This window comes from Myodes glareolus, chromosome 5 (genome assembly GCF_982192425.1).
Source record: "Myodes glareolus chromosome 5, mMyoGla1.1, whole genome shotgun sequence".
Taxonomy (NCBI): domain Eukaryota; kingdom Metazoa; phylum Chordata; class Mammalia; order Rodentia; family Cricetidae; genus Myodes; species Myodes glareolus.
In genome coordinates this window covers 54392193-54416211 of record NC_142030.1, presented here as the reverse complement: position 1 = coordinate 54416211, position 24019 = coordinate 54392193, and the positions used below count along the sequence as shown (strand labels likewise).

The window sequence follows — 24019 nt, the reverse complement described above, 5'->3', positions numbered from 1 at the left end:
ATATACCTTTCTGAGATTTCTGACATGGTGGGGCTTTCCTATCCCAACAGGTAACTACGAGGTGTCTATCAAGTTCAACGATGAGCACATCCCCGACAGCCCCTACCTGGTGCCGGTCATCGCGCCGTCAGACGATGCTCGCTGCCTCACTGTTATGAGCCTTCAGGTGAGACGCAAGGAAGCATCCATCTCCTGGGCCACAGGCTGACCAGTGAGGCTCCTGGACTCCAGAGGCCACTTTGACTCTCTCAAGTACTAAGCCCTTCTGGACAGATGTTGCCAGTCATGGGGTAGCCATCCTGTGACAGGGTCCCCTCCTGTGTAGCCTCAGGACAAAAGACACTTTGAGCAAGCACAGGCAGACTTGGTAAACGATACACCTTACCATTGAGGGACAAGTTTGCTTATAAATATCTATTCAAGAGAAGCGAAGGAAGCCTGTTAACTGTTGGTTAAGGGAGCGGGGGCGGGGGGCTTTCAGAACAGACAGACGGAGCTTAGTCTGTAAGCTGTAATGATTGTTGGCTTCCGTTCCCCAGAGTTAGCTGCACTTCTTTTACATTAGGGTGATTTCTTTATGGGATTGTGTGAGGAACTATGCCGAGAACTTTCTTGGTGTTACCTCTGTAAAGCCTTGCAACACCCTGATAGGCAGCTTCTCTTGACCTAATTTTAAAGATGGTACAGAGTGGTTCTGGTGAAGAGCCACCTTGTATGAGGCAACACACACACACACACACGCACATACGCACATACACACACAGAGTTGTATTAGAACCAGAGCCAAATTGAGAGTCACTGAAACCCAAGACACTGAACTTACTTGAATTAAGAGAAGCAAGTAGATTGTAGAGAAATATCAGAATACCCAAATTTAGTTTCTAGTTAATTCATTTCTGGTTAATGGGGTTTCTAAATAGCCTTTAGTTGTCCCAGTTCTTAAAAACAAGTATTTTCTGAACTGGTTAAAATCCAATCTGACATTTGGAATGGGTGATAGAGCAACTTAGTTGTACTTTTCATTAACATTCGAGATTCTAGTCTTATGCTGAGAAACTGGGACTGGGGCTAGTTAGAGTCACCCTAGAATCCCAGTCTACAGATTGACGAGGTCTCAACTGGAGAGTCCCAGAGGTCCTAACTGGTCGCTGTGGTGTAGATGTTTTTCTTGTGTTTCATTTAAAGGCTTCTTAACAGGAGTTTCTTTTGTGGCCGACTTACCTAAAACCTATAGAGGGAGATAAACACAGCATTTGTTGAGGGCAGAGAGCTGCCTTCCTGCATCTCGAAGATCTCTTTTCAGATCTTCAGAGACATTTATCTCCCTCTTGAGGATTAAGTAGCAGCCACAGACTCAGGTAACAGCCTGTTCTCAAAAGCTGGTTCTGAGCCATCCTCTCCAGCAGACTTCTGCTGAGCCCGCCTCCTACCACAGCTTACTCATAAGTATTTCAGTAAGTATGTAGTCGCTCCATGCCGAGGGATATGTAAATTATTTATCAGGGCCGTAGCGGAGGCCTGAACAACATCTGGTGCTGGTTATATGTGAGAAGCATGTTTTGTTTTATCTGGCTTTTTTTGACTTCATAGAAGAGTGGAATTGGCTGGCACTTTGTGGGGGAGGAGAGAGAGTGGGGGTGATCTGAAAACTAAAGAATCCTTGCGTTGTATTATGCCCACCCTCCAGGCTGGAACCTCCAGGCGTCAGAGTGCATAGAACATTCTACACCTCCACAGTATAGTTTAATAGTCACTAGCCACACGTGGGTACCCAATTAAGATGCAGCTAGAGAAACTGCATTTTTGTCATACAATTTGAAGTACTTTAAGTGATAATGTTTCAGCCTGAAGCTAGGGACTAACCCAGGGGGCACCGTGTTGTTAGGACCTACTGTATAATTGTCTTTGGACCATTACTCAGCCTTCCCATGGTACATCTAGAATCTGCACTTTGTGTTCCTGGATGCTCTTTTGCATACTAAGTGTGAGTCCTGCTGCATCTGAGGAATGACTGTCCCAGCAAGTCCAAGTCAAAACTGGAACATACAACCCTTTCCTGGAAAGCATGGGCAATCATAATAAAGAAGGTTGCTTTATTTTAAGTACCTAGTACCTAAGCCACTCCTCTAAGAATGTATACCTTTCTAAGACAGGAAGAAAGTGAAGCTGACCCAGAAAAGAACAAAGACCATACCACATGTTTTGGAATTGCTTTTTTTGTGTTGACGTTTTTGGAGCCTTCTCATGTATGGGCCAGGCCTTTGGCTGAGTCTTTATCATAATTTCATGTGCTCCTCATAACAGTTCCCTGAAATAGAGCCAGTTAGTTTGTCCGTTTTACAAGCAAGGAAATTGAGACTCAGAGTTAACAACTTTGTTTTATTACTAGGAAAAAGCAGTTAAGCAAAGTGCAGCCTACTTTACATGCGCAGCCCTTTATAATTTTTTCAAAAGTGCTGCCCATTCCTGCGCTTGACACAAAAATAATAACAAAAAAAGGCAGACATAGAATCTGGCTCATGTCATGAAACCTATTCCTAAAAGGGAAACATCTGGTGATGATGATTTAGCTGGACAGACTTGGTGGGTTTGGACTGGAATCTCTCAAGTCTCCAATCTCAGAACCTCTCCCCACCCCGAATGTTTTTGTGTGAGAGTGCAGTGTGTGTTTCTGTTTACTATTATAAATGTGGACGGATAAGCAGCCCAGTTTCCTTGCCAAGGGTTGCACAGAAGAGTATTCCCACCTGGAACCCTATCGTGGGTCAGTGTGTGCTTCTGAGCGGGAGCACCAGCTACCATAACCTGTCCAATTTATTAAATTCTCAGGAATCAGGATTAAAAGTTAACCAGCCAGCATCCTTTGCTATAAGGTTGAATGGTGCAAAAGGAAAGATCGATGCAAAGGTGCATAGCCCCTCAGGAGCGGTGGAGGAATGCCACGTGTCTGAACTGGAGCCCGGTAAGTATCAGGGCTGGCACGGGGGTCTCCGCAGCAGTGTTTCTGGGCCTCCTGGGGCAGGACCCTCCAGCTACCATACTGCTGGAGAGTCTTCAAGTTCTTTCTGCTGCCACTAGACATCCTATATAACATGGGGTAGACACATTGCCAGGAGCACAGAGACTTTTCATGTGACATTAAACAAAGTCTCCTTTATTTTGTTACCTTTACCAGTTTCCTTTTCCATGACAATCACAGTTTTTTCGATTGTAGTTTAACAAACCCATACCGTTTTATTATATTGTTGACTTTATAACATGGGTAAGGATATTTTACCTTACTTCAAGAGAATCTAGGTCTCCAGAGCCTGATACCTCAGATTTATAGGTCTCTCTGACGTCAGTCAACTTTAAAGAGGCCATTTTGTCAATGAGCGTTTATCATACGTTAGAGATTTGGCAGAAAGGTAGAGCTAGCAAATACACACTCTGTTCTCAAAACGCTGCTCATGTTAATACGTACCTATAATCATAATAACTGAGAAACGGAAGCAGGAGGATTTTGAGTTCAAGGCCAGCCTGGCCTACACAGTAAAGCTCCATCTCAAAATAAATAAAACTTAATAATAAAACTAAAATATAACAGTCAAAAAGCAACTAGTTCTGGCCAGAATTAGTCAGAATGATGCAAAAACCTGCAGATTGGAGACATCCCTAAGTGATACCATAGAAGAACCCAGAAGCAGATGGTAGGGCTGAGCACGAATGGGACACTTTGCTTTGGCAGGGTCAGGAGGGCTCCATTCAACATGGTCTTTGATGGCACACTCTGCTGTTGGGCATTTGCTGTGTGCTCACCTGCATCCAATGAGGGTGGAAATTCAGAGCCTGAGTGACCAGCTGAAGGAGCCGCCCCTCACCCCCAGCCCTGCACAGCAGGGGCTTCCTCCTGGACCTCGGATTGTGCACAAGCCACACCCAAATACCTTTTTTCCGCAGAGAGATCCTTTATTAAGCAGGGAAGAAAAGATAAAGTGGCTGCTTTCTGACTCAGGCAGAAAAACAGCAGCAAATGACCTTGCTGGTGTAATTTTTAAGAAAAGAAAAAAAGGGAAGAACCGTGTTAGAATGGACTAAGATGTGGTGGTATATTTTGATTGGGCATGTTAAATAGGTGAACCAAAGCAGGCTTTTGATTGCTGGACTTTGACACTTATCCTCAGGAAATGAGTCTGACGTAAGAAATGATTACCAAATAGGTAATAGACATATTTCCAAATAAGGTAATAGACCTTGGTGGCTAGTTTTAGGGATGTCATCTGTGGTTTACAAGGAAAGAGAAGGGGGAAGGGGAAGGCCTACCAGCGCCATGTTTGCCAGGCTTGCTAGGGCCCTTCAACAGCTTTGTTTCTCTCCTGAATCAAATATGGAGAGAGGGATGCCTTGCCCATATCGTGGCTAACGGTCGGCTACATCATAGAGAATCTGTTAGGATGTGTAACTGGCAAGGTAGTGAGCTGCTGCCCTTGAGAAAGCAGAGTGAAGCAGCAGAAGACTGCTTGGCTTTGAGAGTGAACTCTGAAAGGCAACCTATAAGGACTAGGGAGATGGTTTAGTCAGTAAAGTACAAGCATAAGGACCAGAATTTGATCCAGCCAAAACATACAGCTGTGATGGGGTGTGGAGGAGGCTGATCCAGCCAGGCACACAGCTGTGATGGGGGTTTGGTACAGGAGGCTTGCTAGCCAGGCGTTCTACATTAGTGAGCTCCAGGTTCAGTAAGAGAACCTATCTCAAAAACATGAGGCGGAGAGTCACTGAAGAAGACACCCAGTGTCAACCTGTAGCCTCCAGGGCCCACGCACAGATGACGTGTTCTGGATGCGTGGGTACAAAGGTGCCCGTGTAGTTAGTAGAACTGAGGATACCTGGCTAGAGGGTGCGCAAGGGTTAATCGGGGTCTCTTTCTTACTTGGAGTGAGCTCAGCAGCGAGTGAAGTTTGTCCTTGGCCCAGGCAGCCTCTGAGATCCAGTGGTGTCTAAGGGCATTTTGGGCATAACACAGTTGAGGTGTTACCAATTACAATTAAAGAATACCCAGCTCAAGTGAACACATGTAATAATGAAGCCCAGTTATTCCTATAACTGCCAAGTTTGGAGTCTGTGGTAGGTTTTAACAATCATTAATGGGTGCTCTCTCCAAGGCCTCAAAGACTTTTTGTTGCTTTGCTTTGCTTTATTTTTTGAGTCAGCCTCTCTGTGTACCCAAGACTGGCCTGGAGCTCAAATATCCCAGAGGAACTTTGTCCCCAATACTTTCCTGCCTCGGGCTCGCCAGTGTATCTTATTGTGTGACATCAGGTCCAGTGTGCCCTTACTCTTCCTTGACTTCAAGGCTTTTTGCCTTTTGTGTGCTGTTTCATTTTACACCATATCAGCCAAGAGACATCTCAGGACTCATTTTCAGAAGTCTCAAGATGCAAGAAATCTATAAGTCTCTAGCAGGCCTCTCCTGCTCTCTCAGTGAGCTGGGACACACGCCCATTCCTGAGTCACTTCCTATGGGTCAAGAAATGAATTGATTTACTTTGGGGAAAGGATTTTTCCCCATCCTGTTAAAGACCACATCTGGACATCGGGGTGGGGTTCACTTCCCCTGAAACACTTTGGCTTTAGGGGAGGACGTGGGCACCCAACTGGGAAATGCTTGGGGAAGTGCAATACTGAGAGATAGGGGTGGGTTGCTCAGTCTAGAACATTCCTTTGTGGAGAGTGCTAGAGAAACAAAAGAGGGTTTGGATAGGGCTTTAATGGCCACAGGTCCTAAAGGAGATAAAGTATTCAAGGAAGCAGGGACTAATGAGCAGAGAAGCCACAGGGTCTACCATGCAAGGCCAGCCTAGGTGCTCACTGTTGGCAGATGACCTTGACACATGTGACCCAAAACAGAAAAGCCTGGCTGTTTCTATTGCTGACAGTTGCTTACCTTGAACTTATTAGAGAGCCTTACTACCAATTGGAACTGTATTGAGAAGTGAGCAGATTCTTTTCATAAAGAGCAAATTGTGAAGCAGGGGCCTGAGTGTTCTGGTGAAAGTTGAATTGGAGATTCAGAACATTTCCCAAAGGACTGACTAGGGAGACACAAATAAGTCTAGCTGACCTTAACCTGTGAGTTAGCTGCCAGAAGAACAGTGTCTTTAAATGATTCAACACTGGCCGGCTCAGGTTGACTTGCAGCGCTGTGTCCTCGCTTAACTCCAGGCTGCTTACCGCCCACATTTACCTCGTGTCTCGTCTCCTCCTAGATAAGTATGCCGTTCGCTTCATCCCCCATGAGAATGGCATCCACACAATCGATGTCAAGTTCAATGGGAGCCACGTGGTTGGGAGCCCTTTCAAAGTGCGTGTTGGAGAGCCTGGCCAAGCAGGGAATCCTGCTCTGGTGTCAGCCTATGGTGCTGGACTCGAGGGGGGCACCACAGGTAAGAAACCCTGCTTTCCTTGTTACTTGAGAAGCCCTAGGGCAAAGCTGGGGTACACATCTTCAGCCCCTGGATCACTTCTGGGTTCAGTCCTTGAGAAAATGCCGGTGCACACGTTTTGGTGGACTTTGGAGACCATTGTTTGAGCCAGGATAAACCCAGAGCAAAACCTGTATCATCACACTTCATTGCTGTTTGTTGTAGACCAGATGTCTTTCTTCCACAAGTTCCTCGGCCTTAGGGGCAGGATGGTGACAGCCCAGTATCATTAATGTGAAAGATTTTTTGTCCAGAGTTCTTGGTGCAGCTCCTGGGCCTACAGACAGAAATACACTGAAGCAGCCTAAGCTCTCCCGTAGCCTATGTCCTTGTATCTGCTCACTGCAGATGAGGCAAAAGGGCTGACAGGACGCAGCAGTCCTCGCTTTATGGACCTCTCGCCGCCACTCCCTGGACCTGTCCTCCCTCCTCCTGCAGGTGTGAACATTGCTCGCTAGTCACCAGGTCACAGAGGCTCTCTCACTTGCTGCCTGTCCCTGAACTAGCATGGGGCTGAGTGGCCAGTTCGAGCAGATTGGTTGATTCCTTGACAGACTCATTCCCACTTCAGCTTTAATTAAGGTACCTCACTGAAAGGATAGCTCACTTCTTCACTAAGCCTCTGAAAGATCTTTCTGTGTGATCTTTTCTACGTGCCAATTGGCTTTCATAGCTGGACCCAAAAGCCACTTACGTGGTCAGCTTGAAATAGACCTCAGCTCTGTCCATCACATCAGCGTGAGGGATAATAAGGACTCTGTCCTTGTAAGCATCTGAGAAGGAGGTTCACCGTGTGGATTCAGTAGCACACCACTTCTTTTTGCTGTTACTTGGGGCTTCTTGGGAAGATCCTGGTTTTCCAATGCCCCGTTGGTCTACCCACCCCCTGCCATGCTGTGAGTTGGGACAGAACAGAGTGTCTTCCCCTTGCACTGGGATGGTTTGCTATAGTTACAGCAAACCCAGTGCTGGAGTGAGTGCCTTCGTAAGCGGTAGAGGAGCCCTGCCCAGGTTAGGAGTGGCCGATAGACTGGTGTGCTGCCAGGAAGTCTGGCCAAAGCAGTGTCCTCCATAAAGCCACCCCCTCAGTGGCGCAACTCCTGCCAGATGCCCTTGGCACTCCCAGCCTGACTCCCAACTTCACTCTGAGCAGTACCTTGCCCTTGGGTGAGATCTACATTGCAGATTGGGAGGAAGAGGGGAAGTGATCCAGCACTCTCCGGAGCCACTCAGCTGGGAAGCTCATAGCACCAGGGGGTCAGCCCCAAGTCTGTGATCTTAAAGTCTGAGCCCTGAACTCCTGACTGTAGAGGCACATACTGTGCTCCAGTCAACTTTGTGGGGTGTCCTAAACCAGAACTCCTACCCTCTAGATAGATGCTCGGAATGGTTTCCAGGCAAAAACTACCTGTGGGCCCCTCCTGGCAGTAGAGCAGACAGGAAGCCTTGGCCTTGCCCACAGCAGCCTCGGAGCCTGCCATTCCAGCCGAGGGCCATCCAATCCCTTGTTGGCTGCTGCTGCCACAACGTTCCACTACTTCCTCTTGGTATTTCTCACCCTTCTGGAGCTCAGATGTCAGGCTGTGCTGTAGCAGTGTGACTGCCAAAGAGCTGGTCTTACAGAGAAGCTCCCAGCCAGAGTAAAGGCCCAGAGGTTATCTGCTTCCACCCTTCGTCAATATTGGCTCTGTTCGCAGAGTGGGCAATTGTTTTCCTGGCCTGCCTGCCCCCAGGCTTTCCCCAAATATTCATCCAGAGATGATGCAGCATGAAGAGAACTTTTAAAAAAGGATCTACAAGGCCAGGCAGTGGTGGTGCATGCGTTTAATCCCAACACTTAGGAAGGAGAGGCAGGTTGCTATCTGAGTTTGAGCCCAGCCTGGGCTACAGAGAGAAACCTTATCCAAAAAAAAAAAAAAAGAAAAAAAGTAGGATCTGTATGGTCAGCAAAGGGCCTCATGTCCAGACTGGAGAAAAGCAAGAAGTCCTATGTTTGTGGCCAGGCTTCAGACAGAGGCCTGGAGTTGGTCCACAGCGATTGGGGCTCTTTGGAGCAGCCACTGAAGGTCAGCATGGGGATGGGTAGACCCACCACCATGTACAGATGGTTTGGGTATCACATCAATATTGGTCATAGCTGGAGTTGATGTTGACATATGTCTGCATGTGAGATTTTCACTCGTGTCTTCTCTTGGCCCGGTCCCTTAGCAATAAAATGGTTAGATAGCATATCTAAGTCGTTCTGCAAAGCCCCAGCAGTGGATGAGCAAAATGGTGGCAGGTGGGTCACAAACCTGCCTCATAGGCTTGTCCCGTCTGTTGTTGGAGGAAGTAAACACCAGGTAGTTCTTGACTTTTTCTTTTTGGTTTTTCCAGACCAGGTTTCTCTGTATAACTTTGGAGCCTGTCCTGGAAATTGCTCTGCAGACCAGGCTGGCCCGCCTGCCTCTGCCTCCTAAGTGCACCACGACTGCCCAGCTTAGTTCTTGACTTTTAACTCCTAATTTCCCCCTTCTCCACTTCATCACTGCCTTTTTGGGCTCTTGACTGACTAAAAGGGCAGTGCTTCTCTCCAGGACAGTCGAGTCTTTTCAACTTCAATGCTTTGTTCTCACCATCTTACAGCCACTTCCTGGACACATGCCCCTTTGTGGCTCATGGCCCGCTTCTCCACACCACCCCCAGCCTCCACAGCATTTGCTGGAGACTGGGGGAGGGGCTTCTCCAATGCACTTATTAACCCCGAGGCAGAGTCAAGGTGGGACAGTAGGAGACTTTGGGGACAGCAGCTTCAGGAAAGTTCCAGAAACAGCTGGCTCATGTTTGGGGGTCACACCATAGCAGCTCCTTTGTCTTATTGATAGCCAGAACAATAATTCTTTCTCTGGCCCAGGAACTGTAGTTAAACCAAAATATTTCCCAGCTGGGTTGGCGTCTGAGTCCCTGGCAGAGGTACAAATGCTGCCAGAGGATGTTGCACTAGAGCGCCCCCTAAAGGGCTTCTAGTGCACAGGGACTGGTGTCTGGCACCCCTGCTGCTTCCACTGACCCCCTAGTTCCTCCTCTGGACTGGAAGGAGGCTACAGGTACAGGGGATAAGGCGGGGACCCAGGCTGGGTCATTAGTTGACCTTCTCTTTTGTCGCAGGATATCTGAGAGGTCAGGTGTCTCAAGGCTGCAAATAGGGTAGATGTGGCAGTTGTTCTGTGTGTCAGTCTCCCGTCCATCCTCCCATCTGCCTCTCCCCCCCAACCGTATAGTGACTTCTTGGACCTAGACACATAGCTCCACACAGGTGGCTTGGATACAGCACATCACTTGCTGGTGACGCACCTTGTGTTACACATGGCCTTGAACACCATGTGGAATAAGAAACACTGTGATGGAATGTTATGCTTGCAGAGTGACATTTGGCCTAGGGTTTGGTGTGGTGCTCAGTCAGTAGAGTTGCTGTTTATGTTTAGTTCCTTCTCTTCCTGCTGGTATTCATGGCAAAGTAAGTGAGCTGACAGCTCTAGGCACCAGCCCCAGGACTCGGCACAGTGTCTAGGATGAACAGAAAGGGAGGAGAGACTGGGCTTCCTCGGCCCCATCGAGGAAAATGGTTTCCCCTAGAAGCAAAGCTAGGCTCTGTTGCCTGGGACAGCACTTCAGCCTCACAGTGACAACTCGGGTTTCACTCTCAGCCACATTCCCAGACACAATAGTGTTGTCCAAGCAATCGGTGCTAGTGGGCAAAATGTCAGCCACACTTTTGAGCTAGCCTGGGCGAGGGGGCTGCACCTCCACAGCCTGTGCTTCTTTGTGCCAGGAACTCAGAGCTCCGGGGCTACCTGTTTCCCATGCTGCCACAGCAAACAATTAATGTGGGCATGTGTGTGTCACCATTGTGTCATTCCCCCCAAGAAATATCCCTTATCCCTACAAACCGTCCGATGTCCCACTTCCTCTCTCCCAGGTATCCAATCAGAATTCTTCATCAACACCACTCAGGCAGGCCCAGGGACACTCTCCGTCACCATCGAAGGACCATCCAAGGTCAAAATGGATTGCCAGGAAACCCCAGAAGGGTACAAAGTCATGTACACTCCCATGGCCCCTGGAAACTACCTGATTAGTGTCAAATATGGTGGGCCCAATCACATCCTGCGCAGTCCATTCAAGGCCAAGGTGACAGGTAATGATGAGCCACTTTGGGTTTTGTTCTTCTGTCCTGCGGAGCAGGTCTTGTGAAATTACCAGTAGTAACAACTGCAGGTGGTTTACGTTGAGTCGACATCTAATCCTGAATGTAAAGAAATGGTATATGGGCAGTGGATACACTGCCCAGCTCTGTGAGCCCTGGGGCAGAAGCACCTTGCTTCCAGGTATCAGTATGATCCTTGAAGAAAAAGGAATTGCTTCCTCTGAAGCCATGACATGGTAAGTTATAGAGAACTACGACTTTGGGGGGCAGTAGTCACGAGAGCTGCGAGGGTCTCAGAATCTCAGCAGACTCTGCCCTTCAAGTCCTTCTTCCATTTGATCGAGCTATAAATTCAGCATTGTCTCAGAGCGTCAGGAACAGAGCTGGTTTCGAGGGCTCTCTAAATACATATGAATTCTGTGATAATGTGTGGACTATTGTATTGGATACTGTTGAATTTAGAGAGGGGACAGAACTTATAAAGCAGATAAATTGAAACTAGTAGCTTGTCATGGTAAAATAAGAGAGCGCGAGAATACCGGCCCCAGCACTGTGCAGCAGGTAGGGCCGCGGTAGGGGAGCATGTCATCTTCTGTTATTTTTTGTTGCTTTTTGGAGAATTTTTTAAAGTTTGTTCTCACCGTGCAGAAGTGACAGTCCTGTGCTCTATTACCCGGGGGTTCTGCAGAGAACAACAAGGACTCTGTTCCTTAGTACGTAGCATGGAAAAATGGTTTATTTTTTCTGTGATAAATCGAAAGCGAGAGCCTTCCTAAGAACGCTCTTCAGTGAGCTTGTTTTAAAACTCAAGAAAAAAAAAAGAAAAAAAGAAATGGCGTGTGGGGCTAGAGAGGTGACTCACTGTTTACAAGCATAAATTGCCCCTGTCGAGGGCCTAGGCTGGAATCCCATCATCCACAGCAGCTGACAACACTTGTGTCTCTAGTTCAGAAAATTCAACGCTGTCCTCTGACCTGCAGAGGGACTTGCACACGCGTGGGTGCACATAAGCTCACGCAGTCTCATACGCATTAAATCAATAAACCTTTTTTAAAACTAAAAAAAATATTATGTCTGAATCCGGTATGTTCCAACTTGGGAAAATGCCCTTTGAGTGCGGGAGAGAAGAAGTAAAGAAACAGTGCTAGGTGGTTTTCTGTCTCTGGCAGAAAAGAAGGCATATTTACACATTTGAATGACATGCACTTGCTTAATTGGAGCCTTATTTCTAATCTTCACCTTCCACATAATAACAATAAAAGAATTCTATAACGCCTACCTTCTTCAAAAACACTAAAATAAATACCAAACAGTAAAACTCAGGGTGCCCACCATGTGCAGCATGATTCCCTGTTATACAAGTGGCGTGAGCTCATTGTAGAAGAATTAAAAAACTCAGAAAGGAAAGCCATCCTCTCTCATGCTCGGAATCAACTTCTGTTCTCCCCGCCATTTATGCTGCATTATATAAGTATTCCACAGAAACAACAAGATGTGAGTGCTACTGGGTCTTTAGCCTTTGGAGAAATTACTCAACCATGTCAGCCTTTGTTGAACCTGGCCCATTTGCCCAGCAAACCAGATTCTAGTTGTCTGGGTAAGACCCCAAGGATCTAGAGGACATAGCTTGGTGATATATACCTGTGATCCACCACGGAAAGCTGAGGCAGGCAGATTGTAAGTTTGAGGCTAGCCTGTGCTACCTAGTAAGACCCTGTCTTTTAAAAAGTGATGATGCAAGGGCTGGGAGCCAGGCATAGTAGTATACTCCTGGAATCTCAGACCACTGGAAGATCAGGCATTCAAGAATAGCCTTGGCTAAGTGAGAGTCTGTCAAAAAGAAAAAAAAATCCAAAAATTATTAGGGGTATGGATGGTGATAGATTGCTTAAGATTTGAACCCTTGCACCATAAGATGTACGGATTTGAGATGCTGATGGAGTCGTTTTGTATCGAGGTACGGGAGCTTTTTAGGGCTTTTGCAAGAGAGATACTTGGCGGCTGGCTGACAGGACCACACCCCACACAGACACACATTGATCTGACCATTCATGCCTTCCTCTTTCCCATGCTCTAGGCCAGCGTCTTGTCGGCCCAGGCTCCGCCAACGAGACCTCATCCATCTTGGTGGAATCAGTGACCAGGTCCTCGACGGAAACCTGCTATAGTGCCACCCCTAAGTCATCCTCAGATGCCAGCAAGGTGACCTCCAAAGGGGCGGGGCTCTCAAAGGCCTTCGTGGGCCAGAAGAGTTCTTTCCTGGTGGACTGCAGCAAAGCTGGTAGGCATTGCGGGGCTGCTGGGAAGGGCTCCCCTGGGGGAGTATAGACTCCTCACCTACTTCAGGGTTTCCACCAGCATCTTCCGTGATCTCTCCCGTACTTACAAATAACCATGTTTCTTCCTCTGCCCTTCTGTACTTAATATTCTTAGCTGATTTTCCTTGTTTTCACTTCTTGATTCTTTCACCAAGACATAATAGAAGACAGTAGTGTCCCCATTTCAGACAGATGGAAGATGGTAGTGTCCCCTTTTCAGATGAGCAAACTAAACTGGCCACCTAGCCCCTTTCTCTGACACCAGTTGCTTTAATCATGGCTTAAAATTGATTTGGACTGGAGAGATGACTCAGTGGTTAAGAGCACTGGCTGCTCTTCCAGAGGACCCAAATTGAATTTGAGGTTCAATTCCCGGCATCCACATGGCAGCTCATGACTGTAGCTCCAGTTCCAGGGGATCTCATGCCCTCACACAGACATACAGGCAGGCAAAATACCAATGCACATAATATTAGTGAATCTTTAAAACTGAGCATTTCCTTAGGTTTTGGTAGGCCTGACTCTGGCACCCAGCATACCTGGGCTGGAAGTCCAGCTGTCTCTTCGTTCATTCATAAAGCTCTGTAGCGACTTTTCTTGGGTAGGCTAACGGAATCCCCTAGAAGTCAGTTTCTTTTCTCAAGTGAGAATCATAATTCTTTCTTTAAGGGTCTTTCAAAAGCAAAAGAACCCAACAGCTGGCAGCGCTGTAGCCCTATGTGCTAAGGGTTCGACTCAGTCACTTCTGTGACGTCCAGAAGCTTTAAGAGGCGGCTAGTGAAGCTGGGCATGGTGACACACACAGGTGGACCTCTGACTTTGAGGCCAGCCTGGTCTACAGAGTGAATTCCAGGACAGTCAGGGCAACAGAGAGAAATCCTGTCTCAACCCCCCTACACACACACACACACACACACACACACAAAGAGGCAGTTAGTGGCCTTCCTGATTTGTAGCTTAGGTAGAGAGATGTTTCATGTCTAAGGTCACCAAAACCAGGGGCAGGGTAGAGGGTGTCAGAGCTGGTGTTGGAATCCAAATCAGACTGTGTCTACTGGCAATGGTGATGCTTTGCCACCTGTCAGAGGACTACGGTGTCATCACCCCGGCTCAGTCAGTAATCCTAGCCTCCCTACCTTTGTTAGTCACAGCCCTCCTGTACTCTCTCTGATTTGCCTGACTCATTGGTCAGTAACAACTTTCTCTTCCCCTAGGGTCCAACATGCTGTTGATCGGGGTCCATGGGCCCACCACCCCCTGTGAAGAGGTCTCTATGAAACATGTGGGCAACCAACAATACAATGTCACATACGTTGTCAAGGAGAGAGGAGACTACGTCCTGGCTGTGAAGTGGGGGGAAGAACACATCCCTGGTAGCCCCTTTCACGTCACTGTACCCTAAAACAGCTTGCATCCAATCCTGGAGGAATCCTTCCAGTTGCTTTTGTCGCTAGTTTGCAATTCATTTTTTTTTTACAATGTCCTCAGCCTGCTGGTGGGCCTGACACCCCATCCCCAAACCTTCCCATTCATTCCAAGTGCCTTCAGTGCCCTAGACTTGACTCTTGAGGACATGTGGGACATCATAAGAAACCAAACTGGGTACAAGAAAGTGCAGAGTACTCCAGATCAAGACTCTTGAGTTCAAAGGTCTAAGAACAGGGCAAGACTGACTGGCTCCCCTAAGCTCCTGGTCTACTCAAGCATTTGCCAAACAAGAATGTCATTGCAGAAGAGGACCCTTGCCAAAGACCCTTACAACCCAGTTCCCTCAAGACTAGATGACAATAAGACCATCCAACCCAGGTCACATTGCATCTCTGCGCTCCCTCACGGGCCCTGGTCACTTTGACTTCATCCCAATGCCAACTCAGGTGCAAGAGGCATGCAGAACAACCCTGTACCCCATTTTTGGAATTCTGCCCCTGCCTACTGCTTTATAAACAGCCTTGATGACACGTAGTCGTAGCCAAAGGCAGAGCCACTGCCAGCTACCCTCAGTTCATGGCTTCTGCTAAATGGCAGAGGCCACTGATAAGCTACTGCCAGGCCCCTCTGCAAAAGCTGGAAGGGGTGGGTACCACTGTTAGGACCCATGAGAGGCCGTAAGGACCAAGACACTAACATGTGGCCTCACCTGAGGTCTCGTTAAAGGCTGTGGGAAGGATCACCAGGCTGTCAAATAGCGGGAGCCAATGTTAACAAAAACGGGGTGTTGTGGATGTTGTCATGGACGTGGCCGGGGTGAAGTGAGTATCCTGCACCAAGACACAGCAGCTGGAGAGGTGTGGGTGGTAAGAGCCACCTGTCAGGAACTGGAGCAGCTGGAGCCGGATGTGAAAGGACACAGGCATAATAGACAGGGAGACCAAACTGGAATCAAATGCCAACTGGAAACTGTATCTTATAACTTATTAAATAAAATGTTTGCTCCGTATATAGCTGCCTGTCGTTCTTAGACTCTTTACAGTCAGCCTCTCCCATCTCCTGTCCGTGCGGGCAATGTGATTTGACAATGGGCATGACTTTTCTTGCAGGCAAAGGGCTGTCTTTTCCTAAGAAGCCAGGGCCGGTGTGAGAATCAAGGGGACTCAAGAGGGTACATGGGCCATGTTACCAACATGACTTCTTTGGAGTCCTAGATATAAAACCCAGGTAGAGCCAGGTAGTGGTGGCGCACACCGTTAATCCCAGTACTCAGGAGGCAGAGGCAGGCTGATCTCTCTGAGTGTAAAGCCAACCTGGTCTACAAGAGCTAGTTCTAGGACGGGCTCCGAAGCTAGAGAAACCCTGTCTCGAAAAGCCAAAAAAAAAGAAAAAGAAAAAAAGCCAAGTAGAAACTATGGATTTTTAAGAAATCTTCTTGCCTAATACCCATGAATCTGCGATCTCAGAAATGGTTTTCAACCCATCACACTTCCACTGCCTTAGACACAGTACTGAGTGCAACCATCTGCCCCTCCCTCGCCCCTGTCGGTGCCAGGGAAAATGATTGCTGATGACTCACCATGTGCTTAGCCTTCCGTCTACTGCTCGTCACAGTGGTCAGCTGACATTTTACAGATGACAAAACTAACAAGGGTTCAATTTACACCTCACAGTTACAAACCCAGAACTCATATGGAAACAGATTTGGGCCTATTCCTTTTGACTCCAGAATGGGAGCGCTACCCTCAAGGCACTGCCGGGAAGCATCTCAAAGAGAAAGAGTTGCAGGAGCCCTACAAAAGCCCTTGGCAGTACCCATGGTGACCCCAAAGCCGTCAGTCTGGGAATAAGGGGATTGGAGGTTCAGGCAGGGCATCTGGATCCTTTTTACTGGTGGTACGTATATGTACATGACAGGGTCTTGTGTGTTCCAGGCTAGCCTGGAACTCCCTATGTAACCCAACAAAGAATTCAAACCTTTCCTTTTTTTTTTTTTTTTTCTGTATGTATGCTGTGTCGGGAGCAAACACTGAACTTTGTATGTGCCGGACGAGCACTCTGCCAACTAAACTACATCCCCTACTCTGCTTTCTGTGTTGTATTTTTGTTGTGGGTGGTTGTTTTTCCTGCTTACACCTGGCTACATAGTGGAATGATGTTTTCCTCTGAGATGGGAGGGGAGGGGAGGCAGAGGTATGCTTTCTCCTCTGTGCCTTGAAAGTCTATCCTAGACTCCTAGCCTCTGTAAGGCTGTGGGCCATGAAGAATCCACGCAGATACCTGTCTAGTGTGATGCTGGCTTTGCCAGAGAAGCACAAGGATGCCACCATTCATTTACTCCCCTCTGGCCTGACTAGGTTTGCTGGGAGAAGCAGAATTTGTACAATAACAGCTTTGACGTTGGTGTAAGGTGTCCCAGAATCTAAACACTGCCTTGTAACTGGCCATTTGAGCACACCTCCTTTGACTGGTTCCCATGGTCTGTGGATTCCACCGGGATCTGTGGGAACACTCTTTTGCTTGTTACTTTGTGTGGACAACCCCTGCTGGCAGTGGTATGCCTCATACACGGGTGTGTGAGAGTTTGCTGGTTGTAGGCACCTGGTGGGTGATGATAGTTTTACCTTAGGGGTACAGCCCTGCCATTGCTGCCTGTGACAGGGTGGAGACCTGTTGCTCAGTGCCTAGAACCAGAGGGCAGCTCTTATCTGCACCTGGGCGTGGTTGCTATGGAAACAGGCTATTGTTTGTGTCAATACCCTGAAAACTTTGAAACTTGGTGGGCCTGGTGCCAGGTCCTTCCTGACTTGATGTTTGCCTGTTCCCCAGCTGAAGCTGATGAGTCTAGGAAGTTACTCCAGTGGCCAATGAAACTGCAGCCAGTACCCGCCCTGCCCTACCCGTCCTGGGAGCCCAGATTGTCCTCTGCAGCTCAGGGAAGTGCTTACCTAGGTGACTTCAGGGAGTAAATGTTCATTAATAGTGCACTTACACATATTAGTCCTTGGCCCCTTGTTTTTTTGGACTTCAGAAGAGGCCTTGAGAGCCACATTTTGATTTATTTGTTATTCAGTTCAGTACATGGGGATTTGATTTCCTTTGAAAACTGCTCAGCCTTAAGAATCAACAGGATCCAAACCATGGGTGTTCTAGCCCTGTGCCTCGGGTTGTTTTATTACACCTTGCAAAGCCAGCACTGGGGAGGTGGATTTTTCTGGGTTTTGTTTTAGGTTATTTTTGTTGATGTTGTTAATTTGTGAGCAGATCTAATACAAGTGCGCTACCTCTGAGCCATGCCCCCAGCTCAGTCCCTGAAATCTGTATTTAAGTGGGAGAATCAGAGAGTTGGGAATATACCACAGCTCAGTGGTAGAACACGTGAGTTCCATCACAGCACCCACATGAGGAGGCTGGGATTGATGGCATCCACCAGAGTCCCCCATGCTGTTCCGGAAGGTGTGACAGCTGGGTCCCCAGGCTCCCTGGCCTGCTGGCCTAACCTAATTTGGCTAGTTCCAAACCACCTCAAAAAACAAGGTGGGCATCGCCTAATAAAATGGAATAATTTTTATCTTACAAATGTTAAAAGTAGAGGCAGGGAAGGCTCTAAGCAAGCTGGATTCAGTTTTTCTCTTTGGCCTTTCTCTAAATCTCTGGCCAAATGCATGGTGGGAGGGATCCTAAGGACAAACAAAAGCTCCTTCTCTGCTTTGTCTGGGCCCCCAAGCCCATGGGGACCAGCTCATGTACATGGAATTTAGGGGACCCACCCCTCACACCCTTTTTCTCTTCCTCAGCATTCTCAAAGGCAGCCAGGAGCCTGGAATTTACAAGTCTGACTTGTGGCACGTATCCCAGGGTGCTCTGAGCTTTGGACTTGTTTATCTCCCCAGGACAAAGAATCTTCTGGTCCTTTATTGCCCGCGTTTCCCCTGTCTGACCACCCGCCCTTCTACAGCACCAGGATGCCTTGCCTCGCCCTGTCACTACTGAGGCGGGGCACATTCTTTGGGTCCAGCTAAACCCGGGCAGGGTGTGCTCAGAGAGAACAGCGTGACAGAGGCTCCGGGCAACAGAATGACCCGGTGTGTGAGGATTTGCAAGCAGTGTGTCCCATGTAACAATTTCAAGTCTGGATTTCAGTCCCAGCCCTGTGGCTGGCCAGCTGAGTCATCTCGGGCAATGGCCTCTGTGTTCTCATCTGTAAAATGGGGAGAGAGTGGGACCTTATATTCTAAGCTAAAACAGACACCTCTCCTCTCGGCCCATTTACCATCCCCCTCCAGCAGACCTGGGAAAGCCAGGGCTGCCAGGGCTTCCAGGGCGCCTGGAAGGATGCTGAGGTAACTTGGCTCCCCAAAGTGGAGAGGAATGGGTGTCCCTTTGAGAGAAAGCTGGTCTGTGGGAAAAGATAGTAATGTGATGGTTCTAAGCCCAGGCTAGGAGATTCACATCCTGCTCTGTCCTGATTTTCCGCAAGCCACTCGCCCTAACATAACACTTGGCTCTTGTGGGGCTTAGGAGAAGCCATGGGGCCGTGGAACCAGAGCCTGCTGAGGGCTGGATCTGGACATCATCAGTGAGAACTTGTGAAGTCCTCGGCAAAGGGTTCAAGTTAAACAGTCCCAGCCCTGCAGCCAACCAGCCAAGACACCCCAGGGAATGGCCTCGGAACCTCAGTGCCCACATCTGTAAAATGGGAAAATACCTTGGAGATGGACATCAGTTCTCTGTCAGGCACAGCCAGGAAGGCATGGGACTTCAGATGCAATCCCGGGTGGCTAGTAGAACAACCAGAATTTGCAGCCTGACCTAAGAGCCAAGAAGTCACCCAAAGCCCTCAGAAAGAGGTAGAGTATCTGCCCAAGCACATGGGCTAAATTCCTGTAGACCAGGCCAAGCTGAGGCACAACAAATTGGTTTTTGCCTTCTAAGTTTTTTTCTTTTCTTTTCTTTTTTAAGATTTTCTTATATATTCTGATCACAGCCCTGAAAGTCTGACAGATACAGGATCCTGTCCCAGCGCAAGCATTTAATGTCACTGGACCCCCCCCCCATTTTCCCCATCTGAAGGAACTCTGGTTGAACACCTGTAAAGAGTATGCTAAAGAAGCAAAGGGCCCAGTCTGGGGCCTTTGTGAAACAGCAGTGGTCTGGTCATTAACAAGGAGATGGCTTAAGGCCTCAGAGCACAGCATAGTGCCCAGTCAGGCAGGGACATAGTACATCCCAGCTGGCATTAATGGAGATTGCCCTGCAAACCAGAATCTGCCTGAGTGCTTTATACACCGCGAGACACTCTTCTCATACTAAAGTCTACTCCCACCATCATCTTGTGCACAGACAGGCAGGCTACTGGCTAGCAGGTGGCAAGGCTGAGCCTCTGATGAGTGAGACTACAGAACTGTCACGACAAACCCCTTAGCCTCAGACCCAAGCTGCTGTTAGTTCATCTGGGTGCCTGGTATATAGCAAGCCACTTCAGGGTCCACTGTGTGGAAGAAGGCATGACGCCTGTGTGTCCTCTGGGAATACTTGGCATATGATTCCCTGGTAAAGAATGAGACACCCCCACCTGTCACTTGTCACCCTGGGAGAGTCATGGGTCCAGGCTCTGCTCTCTTTTTTTAATTTATTATTAAAAACTAAGTGTGTGTGTGTGTGTGTGTGTGTGTATGAGTGTGTGTGTATGCGTGTGTGTGTACGCCTGCGTGTTTGTGCGTGTGTGCATGTGTTTGTGTGTGCATGTGTCCTGTGATGTGTGTGAGGAGACGCCAGAAGAAATCAGAGGACAGCTTTTGGGGGCTAGTTCTCTTCCTCTACTCTGAGTTCCAGGATGGAACCCAGGCCATTGATTGGGCTTACACGACAGAACCCTTACCCACGGAGCCATCATACTGCACCGTGGTTCTGCTTTCTGTTTCAACTTGACCTGGCCTGGCTTGGCAATAGGTGACACCAGTCCCCTCAGGATCCTACCCTGTCCTGTCTAGCAGGGCTGTCTAGCAGCCCTGGCAGCTTAACTCTCATTGGCTACACGTTTCCTTGGAGACAGACACCATCCATCCAAACACAGACTTGAGCTTCAGGAAGAAGACTCTTCCTTCCCACCTCTAGGCTCCCTAGCACTAGGGAAATGTTTAACCCCCAAAGCGAAGCCTTTTGGGGGGAGCGGATAAAGAAGGAGATGGTTGCTCGGGCCACCTGGAATCTCCGCTATGGTCACAAGTACCTGACAGAGGGGTCCAGGACCAGGAAGCAGTTCCGGCAGGCACCCTGTGGGTCAGTCGTGAAAGCCGGCCCAGTGCCTGCCACTGGTTCCCCTGTGAGAAAAGAGGTAAAGGCGGGATGGCCAGAGACCGAGGGGGTCCAGGGAGACAGAGTGAGGCAGGCCAGGAGATCCCCTCGGTACTCAGCAGCCCAAGGCAGGCCAGAGGACTTAGAAATGAGGCCCCCCACCCCAGCCACCCTGAAGCTGCTCTTCCAAGGCATCTCCCGTGATGGCCAGGGCCGGACCCAGTACCTCAAGGAGCGGAATCGCCTGATACCAGAGAAGAAGTACAAGTACCCGATGGTGTCTTCCTGGGAGTATGGCTGGCATGTGGGTAAGACCATTGTACTCTTGCCACTCTAGGCTTTGGGCAGGCAGGACTGAGCTTCCTCCCCAACCTCACTCTCTTCATCTCGCTCCTGACACAAAGAACCAAACGAGATCACCACCCTACAAGTGGACCAGGAGACCTCCTATCTGCACATGGTTTCTGGCTTGTTCCCTGGAACACACCCTGCCTCCCCTTCTTTCTTCTTCTTCTTCTTCTTCTTCTTCTTCTTCTTCTTCTTCTTCTTCTTCTTCTTCTTCTTCTTCTTCTTCTTCTTCTTCCTCTTCTTTTGTTTTGTTTTTCAAGACAGGGTTTCTCTGTGGCTTTGGAGCCTGTCCTGGAACTAGCTCTTGTAGACCAGGCTGGCCTCGAACTCACAGAGGCCTCCCAAATACTGGAATTAAAGGCATGCGCCACGGCCTCCCCTTCCTTTCCCAGGCCTCACTACATAGTATCTCTGCTAGGAAGCCTTCCCAGGGCCTTCTAGGCAGACTCACTGAACCCACTTGGTGCTTCTGCAGCTTGGTGAGTCTACAGAAGCTGCTAAGGCAGCAGTCCCTAGGCATGAACCAGAGAGCAAAACAGACATGGTCTCTGACTCCATGGAAGGCAGATGAGAAGTAGATATAGACTGTAGGCCTTGTTGTGAGGTATTGGTTTGGTTTTGTTTGGTCCTTACGGGGCATAGGAGTCAGTTGTCGAAAGTTGGGGATGGGATACAGGCCATTGTCCGCATCCTAGGCAAGTGCTCCACACTGAACCTCGGCCTGTTTCTGCACATCTAACTAACTCCCAGATGCTGCCGATGCTGCCTGTCTGTGAACCACACTGACCCTCAGAGCTGGGAGAGTAAGCGATAACTCAGGATATGGAGAGCAGGACTGGGAGACGACTCTGGCAGACAGAAAACAGGAAGGTCCCCTACTAAGTCTTGTCCTGGGTAGTGACTTTGCATAGTGCTCTTCCAAAAAGGACCTGATGGCCTGAACTCACTGAGAGCATCTCAAAGTGGCCAGCACCTCCTCTCCTGCTCCGCCTCACAGGCCCACGCTCGCTGCCTGCAAACCCGCTGTGTTGGTAGATTTTGCAAATACGCATACAGGATACAAAGGCTCATTTGAATTCTAGGTAACAAATAACTTTTTGCATGAGCGTACAGTAAATATGGTCTGACCATACTCTAAAGATTATTTGTAGCTATCTGCAATCCAAATGTGACTGGGTAGTCTAGGCTTTATCTAGCAACCCAGACTCGAAAATGTCAGTAGCCTTGCTGGAAGCCTGATTCTGAATGTTCGCTGACTGTGACGGTCATGTTGGATTGTAGCCAGAAGGCAGACCATTGTCTGCTTAAGCCCAAAGCTCCTCCCAGACTCTCTAGAACATTTCATAAACCTCTGACCTCACACCCTGAACACAAACCCAATTTAGGAGTCACTTGGGGAACAGATAAACGACCCTCTGCTGACTCATACTGTCCCCTACCCTAATTATAAACAGAGATGCAGCTCATCCAAGAGGGTACAAAGAAGGCACAGGAAAGAGAGTCGGAACATTATCTGGGTCCCAGCTGGGTCGGTCAGAAATTTCCTTATGTATATATAAAACAACTGACTAATACCTCACACATACTAAGTGCACAATAAAGCAGTAACAAGCATTATGTTTATTAGTGTTATTATTATTATTAAATTATGACTGTTACTACTGGTTCAACAGGCAGGATTTGCAGTGGTGGGCATCTGAGGAGCTAGTTTGGCCTTAGGCAGCCCCTAGAGAGCTTGCTGTTCAGTGGGATAGTGGGACAATCTGAGAGTAGCAGGAAGGTAAAACATGGCAGGTGAGCTTGGAGTTGGGTGAGGGGCCCAGCTGGTTAACGGCCGGAATGACTTAAGTGTAAGGTCTTGACGTTCCACGTTGTGCACGCACTAGCCTTTAGCTGTTGGGTCACAAGTTCCGAGCATCCTCAGGAAGGGGCCAGGGACTACTGGCCAGTGGAGAGGCAGGGGCCAGTGGAGAGGCAGTGGCTACTCCTGAGTGACAGAAGAGTGACCTCCTGAAGGTGGGGAAGTCTAGCAGGAGGATGGTGATGACCCCTTTTCATCCAGGCCTCTGCTGTGTTCCAGGGGATGTCATGAAGGATTATAGCACTCCAACTCACGGCAAAACTCAACCCATCGCAAAGTCATTTTACATCAAAAGTAGCATTTTCCCTATTTCGCGGCGAACAGATGACCTCATGTGAACTTGGCCTGGAAAGGGCCTCAGTGGCTTCTTTTTCCTATCTGGACCAGCCAGGTGGGTGATGCTGCAGGCCAGCCCTACCTCACTCCGTGTTCTGCTGAGCCTTGCTTCCTTGGCTGAGAGTGACGTGAAGAAGTGACCACAGACGTACACCTCTGGCGTGTACCGTTGGCCTATGTTGTGGCTCCCATCTACACACAGAGAACTCCACTCCTCACAAAGCTGCCCCCATCCTGCCATCACCAGCAATGCTGCTCCTTTTCCTGGGGAAGACAATGAGATGCCAAGTTGCACCAGCAGGCCTGGACAGTGGAGAAATTTGCTTAGCCCACAAGGTGCTGAGGAAAGCAACGATCTCCTAGTGTTTATTTCTCTAAATTGAACTGATGGGATCTATAGCTGAGTCGCTCTGTCCCAGTGTATTCTACAGTTCAGGAAAGAACTTGCCATCTTCTCTGGCGACTTCCCTCGCCCCTGCCTCAGTCAGAGATGCCCTGCCTCTCTGCCCTGCATGCTGCAACAAGCAGCCCCTATGTGCCAACTATTTAAACAAATAAAGATACGTTTCTTTTTCCTTCATTGAAAATACTTCAATGAGCTTTTTCAAAGACTCATTGAAGATGTATTTGTCCCACCAAAGTCCAGTTGGGACAAATGTTAAGTGAACAGTTTCCTAGGTACTCATCTAGAGGAGACACTGCCCTCATCTGGTGGCTCTGGCAATGAAACACATCAGAATCATTTTCGAGTGCTCTGTGTCCAGGGGAAAGGGAAGAAAGA

General features: G+C 48.5%; 2 protein-coding genes across 5 annotated transcripts in view; both read left to right on the top strand.

Annotated features, from left to right (window-relative positions):
• The window catches only part of Flnb (filamin B), a 140057-nt gene extending 124652 nt beyond the window's left edge, over positions 1 to 15405 (top strand). For all 4 annotated transcript variants that reach the window (XM_048421316.3, XM_048421315.3, XM_085687960.2 and 1 more), the window contains 6 exons: positions 51 to 166; positions 2830 to 2962; positions 6249 to 6425; positions 10423 to 10641; positions 12728 to 12931; positions 14183 to 15405. In XM_048421316.3, coding sequence (XP_048277273.3) covers positions 51 to 166; positions 2830 to 2962; positions 6249 to 6425; positions 10423 to 10641; positions 12728 to 12931; positions 14183 to 14370 — 1037 coding nt within the window. In that variant the 3' untranslated portion in view covers positions 14371 to 15405. The remainder of the gene's footprint in view (positions 1 to 50; positions 167 to 2829; positions 2963 to 6248; positions 6426 to 10422; positions 10642 to 12727; positions 12932 to 14182) is intronic.
• Positions 15406 to 20115: 4710 nt separating this feature from the next.
• Positions 20116 to 23813, top strand: LOC125391523 (protein SPMIP1). Its single transcript, XM_048420840.3, has 2 exons — positions 20116 to 21001; positions 23122 to 23813. The coding sequence occupies exons 1-2, from the start codon at positions 20533 to 20535 to the stop codon at positions 23238 to 23240; spliced, it is 588 nt and encodes a 195-aa protein (XP_048276797.2). The 5' UTR covers positions 20116 to 20532; the 3' UTR covers positions 23241 to 23813.
• Positions 23814 to 24019: the final 206 nt, after the last annotated feature.